Source organism: Arachis ipaensis, chromosome B01 (assembly GCF_000816755.2).
Source record: "Arachis ipaensis cultivar K30076 chromosome B01, Araip1.1, whole genome shotgun sequence".
Lineage (NCBI taxonomy): Eukaryota > Viridiplantae > Streptophyta > Magnoliopsida > Fabales > Fabaceae > Arachis > Arachis ipaensis.
The window spans coordinates 32,998,033-33,009,027 of NC_029785.2; the positions used below are offsets into that span (position 1 = coordinate 32,998,033).

General features: G+C 30.8%; 1 protein-coding gene across 1 annotated transcript; it reads right to left on the reverse strand.

Annotated features, from left to right (window-relative positions):
* LOC107628491 (plant intracellular Ras-group-related LRR protein 5) lies at positions 212 to 2,735 on the reverse strand. Its single transcript, XM_016331144.2, has 3 exons — positions 2,071 to 2,735; positions 613 to 1,529; positions 212 to 501 (listed from the first exon to the last, which is right to left on the reverse strand). The coding sequence occupies exons 1-3, from the start codon at positions 2,612 to 2,614 to the stop codon at positions 376 to 378; spliced, it is 1,587 nt and encodes a 528-aa protein (XP_016186630.1). The 5' UTR covers positions 2,615 to 2,735; the 3' UTR covers positions 212 to 375.

Genomic DNA, 10,995 nt, shown 5'->3' on the forward strand with positions numbered 1-10,995 from the left:
AAAATTTACGTTGAAAATTATAAAACATTTTTCTATAATGACTTTTTTAATTTGTAACTTTAATATCTGTCCTTGACGCACACGTTAACTAAACCATTTTAAACAATACATTCGCTTTTTTTCTTTTTTCAAATGCACTAAGAAACACATCTCTCGTGAGTCTCGCACGTTATTCAAAGGTGAAAAAGTGTGCATTGACATAATATATGAGATAAAATGAATACAAAATACCGGTATTTATCATAAAATTATTTACAAGGCTAGCCAAATATTATTGCATTACAATAAAGCAATTAATTAATTAATTAATTAGAAGATGTAGGACATAACACAACTTGAGGCAACATAACAATCAACATGGTTCATTTAACGACATCACTCCTCAAAACAGAATCCGAAGCAAAGCCAGAATCGAATACTCTTCCTTTTATTCTTATTTTTTGATGACACAAATTTTGCATCCCTCTCAGCGACAAAATTAGCCATGTATTGCACAACTTCCTGGTGAGAAAGAAAAAAACAATGAACAAATTTTAAGTCAAATGCAGCAAGCAAATGAGACTAGAAATCAATGCCAGAGTTAAAAATCAAAATGTCTCTTTTTTTTTATACCTGAGCACCCAACTTAATCACTTCTCTTGGGGGAACCACAAGAGGAGTCTCATCGGCACGGAAAACTCTCAAATTAGACAAGAGCCTGAAAGATTCGGGCAAAGCTCTTATTTGATCGTCACTTATCTCCAACTCCTCGAGCTTCTCGAGATTTCCAATTGTTTCCGGCAAGGCTCGTAGGTCCGCGAAGTTCTTTCCAACATTTAGTTTCCTCAAATTTACGGCCAAACACAGGTTTTCAGGTATGAATTCAAGTTCATTGAAGCTAACATCAAGTTCCTTCAAGTTCATTAGATTACCTATTGTAGAAGGCAACCTTTTAACTCTGTTATAGTGCAAAGTGAGAATCTCCAAGCTCCCAAGCTTCCCTATTGCCTCGGGAATGGCCTTTAGCTGATTGAAATCTAAGTTCAAAATAGATAGCATTGAACAGTTTCCAATTGTGTATGGCAGCTCCTCAAGTTCATTTGTCTCGACATTCAGCCTCCTAAGGCTGCTTAAACCCCCGATCGTCTCTGGCAAAACTGAGAACTCATTCAAACTCAAGTCGAGTTCAGCGAGATTTTTCAAGTTACCAAACGAAGCTGGGAGGGTCTTCATTTTGTTGCAGCGGAGGTTGAGCTCGACAAGGTTAATCAATTCGCCAAATGATTGGGGAAGGTTTATGAGCTGGTTGGAGGAAAGATTTAGCTTTGTTAAGGCCTTGAGACCCACAATTGTTGTTGGAAGAGCCATGATTCTGTTTTCGGATAGGTCTATTTCAGTTACATGAGATAGTTTCCCAATTGAAAGGGGTAACCATTCCATTTGTTCCTCCAATTTCCCTTTAAGCTCAAGCTTTGTGTCTCCATTTTTAGCACAAGTTTCAATAACAGTAGCGACTTTCATGATACTTAATTTCTCAGAGCTTCCAGTGCCTATTATTACCAAAACAAAGGATGAAAAATGATAGCAAACCGGCCTACATAACTCAGAAAGATGGAACACAAATTCCCAAACATGTAATCAACCTATCATATCATTAATTCCTAAAAATCAAAGTCAAACCATAGCCTTCAAGTTCTTAAGCGACCTAATAACAACTTAAAGCACCAATCAAATTCAAGATTATCACTTGTTTCTCTATTGATACCAAAAATCGTCGATATACTGTTAGATTACAATTTTACAACATTACCCAATCATACACGCAACTAAGTTCGTGACACAAATCAAGCACTTTTATCATCGACATGGGAATATTGAATAACCATATACAGAATTTACCAAAAAGGACGTTAAACGATCATGCTTAGATGTATAACAAAATCAACCCGTGTGTAAAATACATGTTAGAAATATACATTAAAAATAACATAAATTATACATTTATTTATACAGATATATATGAATTTTTGGTATGCATATAGCATTTTTGTACGCCAAATAGTTCAGTTAAAGAAGTAAAATGGAACTAACCTTGAGAGAACAACTTCTTCGCCGATGAACTCTTCTTCAAAACATTCTTTCGTGCCTCTTCATCCTCCTCTTCCTCTTCCGCTTCCTCTATCTTCTTCATCACCACCAACCTCTCACCAGCAACCTCATCAATCTCAGTGCCAACACCGTCACCGCCGCCGCCGCCGCCACCGCCGGAGACCAACTCAGACGCTCTCTGAATAAGGTCACCGAAGTTTTGAAACATCTTCTCCATGTCAATAACATGAAGCGCCTCTTTCCTCTGCTGGTGGCTCTGGAAAACCACCACGCTCTTCTTGAGATCCATCAGAACAGAGAACAGGTCATCGGGGATGCCACGTGGCGGCTGTTGCTTCGAGATTTCGTTGAGCTTCGATTGCTCCTCGCTGTTCACGGTTTCCAAGGCTGACGTGGCAGCTTCAAGTTCCTCTATGGAAGGTCGAGGTGGCAGTGACCGGTAGATTCGGGTGATCTCTTCAACTGTTTCAAGAAACTCACGAGAACGTGGTGGTTGTGGAGGATTTTTATCACTGACACGTTCCATGGTTAAGGGGCAAAGGCAGAAGTTGAACAATAAGAATAAGAATGCGAGTGCCAAATTGCCTATGCTTCACTGCTTTGTGGTGTTTTCAATTTTTTTTTTTTTAACTCTTTGCTATTTATTAAGATTTAGTGACACTCGGCAACAGTTTGCAAACTCAACGAGGCATGGCTTGGGGCGAAAGAAACAAAGGCTAAAATAAATAAGCGAAGAAAACAAATGATTTTTTTTTTTTAATTAGAATTGAGACTCAAATTTAANATTATTGTAATAAAAAAATATTTTTATTACGTTTTATATCATTATCATAATAGTAAAAAATACTAAAATATTCAAATAATTATGTATTTCACATTAAAATCATCTATATGTAACAAAAATTGTCCTACATTTTTATTTGTTGTATTATTTTTTTTAACAAAAACTTTGCCTTTAAAGTTGTGAAAAAACTGAAAATTCTAATTACAATTAATAAGAATAACAATTAATCAAAAAATAAATATTTTTTATTATTTTTTATTTTTTTACGGTATCTTCCAATCCGAAAAGTTAAGGACTAATCATCACTAATTAAAGAGAAATTGGTGTAACTCCTTGAACGGTGTTGAACGCCAATGCTGTGGTGCCAAATGCCAAGAGGACAAAGAGAAATTGGTGTGACTCCTTGCATGACATTGGACGCCACTGGTGCTGCACCAGACACCAAGAGTCCAAAAAGTGATCTCTATGGCCTTTCTCCTTCTCAATTCTTACTAAATCTTCATCCAATTCTATCTACAATCATCAAAATACTACAACAACTCAAAATAGCATCGATTGAAGTATAAATCACTTAATTTCTCTAGGAAATCACTAAATCATCACATGAATAATGAAGAAAAGATACTCATGATGTTCATGCATCAATTCTCAATTAATTGCTTTACAAATTCATGTCTTAAACTTATATGTCTAGACTTTTAATTATAAATCTTATTATATATTTAAGACATTGTTGATTTACAATTACAAAAGATTGAAATTGTTATCACTGCTGTGGCTATAATTTTAGGGAAGTTCTATGGTGCTGTCCCAAAAAACATGCATGTCATACTGTCTCTATGTGTTATGCTAAGATAAAGATACGTGTAGTTTTTTTAAAATTGAATCCCGTTCTCCGTTTTTGCTTAGGGGAGGGATTAGTTGTGATTTTTGAGATTTGTTACGTGGATAGTGGACTTGGTGGTATGGGCCAAAGTAGTGAATATGAGGTCAAACAAAAAAGGTAGAGAGATCTTTGATGATAAACTATTATTTTAATAAAATTTTTTAAGAAATTATATTTTAATTTGTAAAAATAATAAATTAATTTATATTTTTATGATTAGATTTTTCTTTTACTTAAATAAAAATCAATGTGTTATAATACTCCATAATAGAATCATACATGTAACAATAACAAATTTGAAATTCATGTATGGATTGGACATGTCTCCTCACCAACCCATAACAGATAGGATATTGGTTGAAATTACACTAAATTAAATCCAGAAACAAAAAAATCTAAATATGATCGATAAATGTAATACACGAAGTACACACAGTAGAAGGCAATCTAATATAATAACTATATCCAACACAAGCAAATTAAAATATTGTCATGCTTATACTAAGAAAATTAAATTCAGTAAGTATACTTAGGCAAAACATTATTTGCATGCTACTTTTTTTTTGGTCAACAGTTTTCATGCTTATAGAATTTTTTTGGTCAAGATTGTTTTGTTATTCTGTATTAACTTTGTTTAAATAGTTTGTCCCATGTTAAAATAATACCTGTAACTCAAAGGATTTTTTTTCTCTTTTGGGTTGGCTTGTTTTACCCATTGCAATTTTCTCCCTATCCTTTTTTATTTGACATCATATTCACTACTTTGGCCCATACTACCAAGCCCACTATTCACATAACAAATCTTAAAAATCACAACTAATCCCTCCCCTAAGCAAAAACGGAGAACGGGATTCAGTTAAAAAAAAACTAAACGTGTCTTTATCTCAGCACAACACGTAGAGACAACATGACATGCATATTTTTGGGGACAGCACCATAGAACTTCCCATAATTTTATATCATATAACAAATTTTTAAGCCATTTTGTCTCTTTATCTGTGGTTGATAAAGCTACGCACTCAACCTCCATTGTTAAATGTGAAATACATGTTTATGTTTTTTGAGGTTTAACTTATTGTTTCATCACCTATGGTAAAAATTAATCATGAAGTATAATAGTTATTACCAAAATTTGTAATTCAATTTGCACCTGAATAACGTTTCCTATAACATTAGTATATTCTAATTGTGCTACAAGTCTCCTCATGCTTTCTTCTAATTTAAAATTATGATTATAGGGTATATTGGATTCTTTAATTGTGAGATGATCAAACTTTTTCAATACCCCTTTTTTTATAATGAGATTTACTTAAAGTAAAGTCAATTTTATTCTTATGCATTTTTATGTTTAATATTATCAACTTTATTCAAATTTTTTATTTTGAATTTAAAAGTTAGATACTCCTTTTTTATTCGAATTCCTTCTATATTTGTTTCAATAATTAACATATCATCAACATACAAACAAATGATTACTACATAATTCTTAATAAATTTTGAGTAAATACATATATCTACACTATTATGTGAAAAGCCATCTGATAACACCATTAAATTAAACTTCACATGCCATTGTTTAGACACTAGTTCTAAGTCGTACAAAGACTTAACTAATTTACAAATTTTCTATTCATTGTAGCAAGTAGCTTTTCGGTTGCTCCATATAAATTGTTTTATTAAAATTTCCATTTAAAAAAATTATTTTAACATCTGGTTAATGTATGTGAAACTTGGGAATGGATGCTAATGTTATAAGAGTCTTAATAGAATTCATTCTTTTCTTAGGTGTGTATGTATCAAAATAGTCTAGATCTTCTTTTTATCTAAACTCCTTGACCACTAACCTTGCTTTAAAGATTTGTAACGAGCCATCAGTGCTATACTTTCTTCTGAATACCCACTTACATCTTATATCCTTTGATCTTGGGAGAAACTCAACTAGACTGAAGTATTATTTAATAATATTGAGTCTATTTTATTATTTGTTGCTTCTTTTTAAACAGTAAAATTTTTAAAAGCCATGACCTCTTTGAATGTTTGAAGATCACCTTTTATGCTAATTACAATAGGAATCTTATTTGTTACAAAATATCTAGTTTTTTCTACAAAAGAAGTGACAGTGTGAGAAGAAATAAAATTTGGATCCAACTCTTTTTTTTTCTTCCCAAAACTTTTTCTTGCTATGATAAATTCTGCTTTTAAGGTATTTTTTTTTGTTCTTGACCCTAATTTAGTTCTCTTTTAATCAGGAACTTGATAAAAAACTAAACACTCCATACTTTTAAATAATTCAAATTAAGTTTTTTTTTCTTTCCATATTTCATAAGAAGAAAATCTTTCTATGTCTTGACAATATTCTATTATGAATATGACTTGCATCAATAATACCTCACCCCATAAATTATAAGGCAATTTTACATTTAGTAACATCGAATTAAATATATCTACTAAAGTACAACTTTTTCTTTTTGCCAAACTTTTTTTTAGCGAAGTATATGGAGTGAAAATTCATACACAATACCATATAATTCACAAAAGTTACTAAATTCATTAGAAAAATATGTTTCACCTCTATTACTACGAAAAATTTTTATTTTCTTATCATGCATATTCTCTACTTCTATTTTATTTTTTTAAATATTTTAAATATTTTATTTTTATTTCTAAATAAATACACATATGTAAATCTAGAACAATCATCAATAAAAATTATAAAATATTTTTTCCTCCTCTAGTAATATTTCTATTTAATTTACATATATCACTATGAATCAATTCTAGCAAATATGTATTTCTTTCAATTTTAGAAAAAAAATTCTTAGTAATTTTGAATTGTATGTATGTAAATATCACATTTCTTATTAAAATTCTTGTTATTAAGATCAATATAGTTATTTTTATACATATATTTAATTGATTTATAATTTAAGTCTGCTAATCTATTATGTCATAAATCACAAGAATTAATAACATAAAAGAAATATTCATTTTATTATCAAAATTAAGCTTGAACATGACTTCAGTACAATGTCCTTTTTCTATAAATACATCATTCTTAAAAAAGACAATTTTATCGTATTTCATTATATCTTTAAATCCATTTTTACATAAGAGACTAACAGAAATTAAATTTCTTCCTCAACTCTAGAACATCAAGTAGATTTATCAAACTTAATTTCTTTTCAGATGTAAAGTTTGATTCTATAATTTCTTGACAACAAACTTTGGCTGAATTATCATTGCCCATAAAAACCTCTTCATTGTTCACTTTTTCATATATTTTGAATTGGTTGCGATCATTACAAACATGAACAATAGCCTCAAAGTCTAACCACCATTCAAGTGATTTCTCTTGTGTTGTCAAGTTGAGTCCTGTAGCTATGTCAATATGCATATTTTGTACATTTTTTGTAACCATAGCAACTAAATCTTTCTCTTTCACTAAGTTGGTATTTCGTACTTCTTTCTTCTAAGAGTCTACATTCTTTTATGTAATGCCCTTTCTTATGTAAATAATAATACTCTTTTTGTCTCTTCTTGTCTTTCTTAAGATCCTTTGAGAAATTTATTTTCTTTCTATTTGTTTTATCTTCACCAATATAATTCACTTTAGAACTTTGAAAGATATACAACATTAGATTTTTGAGTTTCTTCCTCTATACGTATATGTTTTAATAACTTCTCAATTGTGAATTTCTCACTAAGATATAAAAGTTTCATCCTATAATCATTTTAAGATGAAGATAATTTTAAAATAATTATTCTAACTTGTAATGACTCAAGGATCACCACTTATAAATCATAGAAATCTACTTACAAGAATTTGTAGTTCATGAATTTGATCTATAATAGATATAGTATCAACCATGATGAATTCAAAATACTTTAATATAATGAACTTATTTGTTCCTTATTGCTCAATGTTGTACTTTTCTTCCAAAGACTTCCAAATCTCTAATGTGATTGAATTGACATGTAGATATTAGAGTCGGTCGGATAAAGTGGGGAGAATATACACTCGTTATGCAAAAGTATCCACATCATGTTTCTTCTTGAATTGAGAAATTTTTTGCTTCTCTTCTGATGTAGCATTTTTAGCGGCATTGGCAATCGGTATAGTCTTTGGTTTAAGCACATATGTATGGTTGAGAATCAAAAGAAAAAACATCATCTTGTCTTTCTAACGGTTAAAAGTTGTTCTATCAAAGCTTCAATTTGACAAATTCTTTATTTATGACCTTGAATGCGGTGTTTTGATCTTGATCCATCTTTAACTAATATTTATTTAATTGTTGAAAAAATTATGAGTAGAAGATGACAAAAACTTATATTTGTTGTGATTTCAAGGCACGATTAGATCACTTTCTTTAAAGAGATATTTATTCATACACTTAGTTGCTATAGGGTTAATGACAATACTCTTCCAAAATGCAATTAAAAATCTATGAATTTCTTACTTAAAAATAATAATAAATTTTCTATCTCTTGAACAAAAAATATTTCAAAACTCTTGGTAATTGAAATGTACACTTGGTTTATAACATCCTACCACGCAGAGCTTTACACTTAAGTCGTAAATTAAATGTGGCGAGGTATCACGACCTCTAAAAGAAAAAGACACACACCTATATAACTATATTTGAAGGAAATTATAAATAGGATCCTTGAATAAGAAGATATACAAAGTAGAACGGAAAAACGCATCACACTCGCATAACTACGCATATAACAGATAAATACGGTCGAAAAGAAAGGATAAAGCATATATAAAGATCAGAGTTCCAAAAGATACAAATATCCAAGCTCCAAACTCAACCTGTGAAGCTAAGGCCAGTCAGAGTTTATATATATATATATAGAAACAAAATGCTAAACCTAGAATATAGTTCTTCGCTTCTAGAAGGTCTCCAGTATCCTCAATGAGGTGCCTCTTGATCTGCATCTGAAAAACAGCAAAAAATTGTATAGAATGAGATCTAGGGGCTCTCAATATGGTAAAGGTATCCGCACAGTTAATATATAAGATTCCAGAGAAGTCAGAGGCATTCCTAAAATTCTGACACTCAAAAATTTAACTTAAATTCAATACTAAACCATACAGTTTGGTACGCTAACTACGGGATGCCTAGATCTAACTTAATTTTCCACCTTCAATTCATCAATACCCTCCTAAACACTAGTGGAACAACCCTCATCACGCCTCCACCATATGAAGGGTCTCTTAGGTGCAAACACATACAAATCAAACAAAGAAAACACAGATAGAGGTACAATTACAGCAAGTAGAGCAAGTAGCAGATAAACAGAGTTAAGTAGTTAAGCAAACCAAAACAATGTACACTCAAGCAAAACATACAAATGCATATGAAGTATGCCTATCCTATGGTCGATGAGTCTCATCTGTCAGTTATCTAGCCAAACCCGACATGTCTAGTAGCGAACCCTGGACAGAACACCACAACACGAAGCAAGTGGGACCAAACCGCAACCCTTGCATCTTACCCAAGCGGTGTTACAATTCTCAACTCGAAGCAAGCAAAACAAAACTCAACCCTTGCATCTTACCTGGTGTCTCGAACTTTTAGCCAAAGCAAGTGGACAACGCCACTACATCTTACCCGAAATCTCAAATTATGCCCGGAGCAGGTGGACAACGCTACTGCCTCTTATCCGGTGATATGTCTCAAATAATTTCAAAAGCTCACACCAAATATATTTTTATTCATCATTCCTCAATGCCATTATCATCATCAATCCCATCCTCATTCAATTGCAATTCCTTTTTATTATCAGCATCTTTATCAATCACCTCTCATTCAACTTCACCAACACCTCATTAATTCGTTATCACTTTGCAAATCCTTCTCAACATTTTCTCAACTTAATTAACATATTCGCCCTCATTCTAAAACTTACAAACTCGCTAACAAACTCTAAACAAGTTTTAAAGAGGTTTGGGAGGTTAGAGAACAGGTTTAAAACATAAAGCAATATTTTTAGAAAACATGGGTTTACCTGCGTACGCGGACCAGTAATTTTGTCCATTTCACGTACGCACTCATATGTCCAAGTACGTGGACGTCTAAGCAAAGCCTAGGGTCTGTTTCACGTGCATGTCTGTGTACGCATGCCTAGCAGAATTCGCAAAAAGCTGCTAAGTTCTAGAAAACCAGTTTTACATACCCAACTTCGAACGCGCATAACTTTTTTGTTAGAAATTGTTTTTAGTCCGTTCTTTGAACGTTATAAACTTCACGAACCCAACTTTCATTCAAAATAAGTTTTATAAAATTTGAGAATTCGAAAGCCAAGTTATGGCCCACCAAAGTTGGCAAAAAATTAGCTTTTACCAAAAATTCTCAAAACTCTAGTTTCTTCTAAGGATTAACCACCAAAAATGCCCCCAAATTATTCAAACGCTGACAAAAATACATCCGAATTTTACTATCGACAAAAATGCCTTTAAATAATTTAAAAACACAACAACAATATCCAGCAGTAAATATATATTTTCAAAAAATACTTTAGAGATTGAATTTTGATGCAATTTTTTACAAGCATGATTATAAAAATAATATATTATTATACATAAAAATTGGTGATTTTTTTATAAGTATATAATTTTTTATAATTATTTTTGTTAACAACCAATAATACTTTTAAAAAATTACAAAATAATATATACTTAACAAAAAATCACCAAATTTTAAGAATAATAATATCTCATTTTTTTAATTATGTTTGCAAAAAATTGCATCAAAATTCAATCTCTAATTTATATTTTGAGAAATACATATTTAATGTTAGTTTTTTTGTAAAATTTATCTAACATTAAATATGTATTTCTCAAAAAATATATTAGAGATTGAATTTTGATACAATTTTTTGCAAGCATGATTAAGAAAATGAGATATTAGTATCCTTAAAATTTGGTGATTTTTTGTTGTGTATATATTTTTTTTTGTAATTTTTTTGTTAACAACTAATAATACTTTTAAAAAATTACCAAAAAAATTACAAAAAAAAATATATACTTAGAAAAAAATTATCAAATTTTAAGAATAATAATATCTCATTTTTTAATTATTCTTATAAAAAATCACATCAAAATTCAATCTCTAAGGCATTTTTTGAAAATATATATTTACCGTTGGGTATTGTTGTTATGTTTTTAAATTACTTAAAGGTATTTTTGTCGATAGTAAAATTCGAGTGCATTTCTGTCAGCGTTTGAATA

Coding starts and splice junctions, on each gene's coding strand:
- LOC107628491 (XM_016331144.2), bottom strand. CDS start 2,614: ATGGAACGTGTCAGTGATAAAAATCCTCCACAACCACCACGTTCTCGT. Junction 1,530..2,070: donor GAAGAAGTTGTTCTCTCAAG/GTTAGTTCCATT, acceptor TGGTAATAATAG/GCACTGGAAGCTCTGAGAAA. Junction 502..612: donor TGATTAAGTTGGGTGCTCAG/GTATAAAAAAAA, acceptor CTTTCTCACCAG/GAAGTTGTGCAATACATGGC.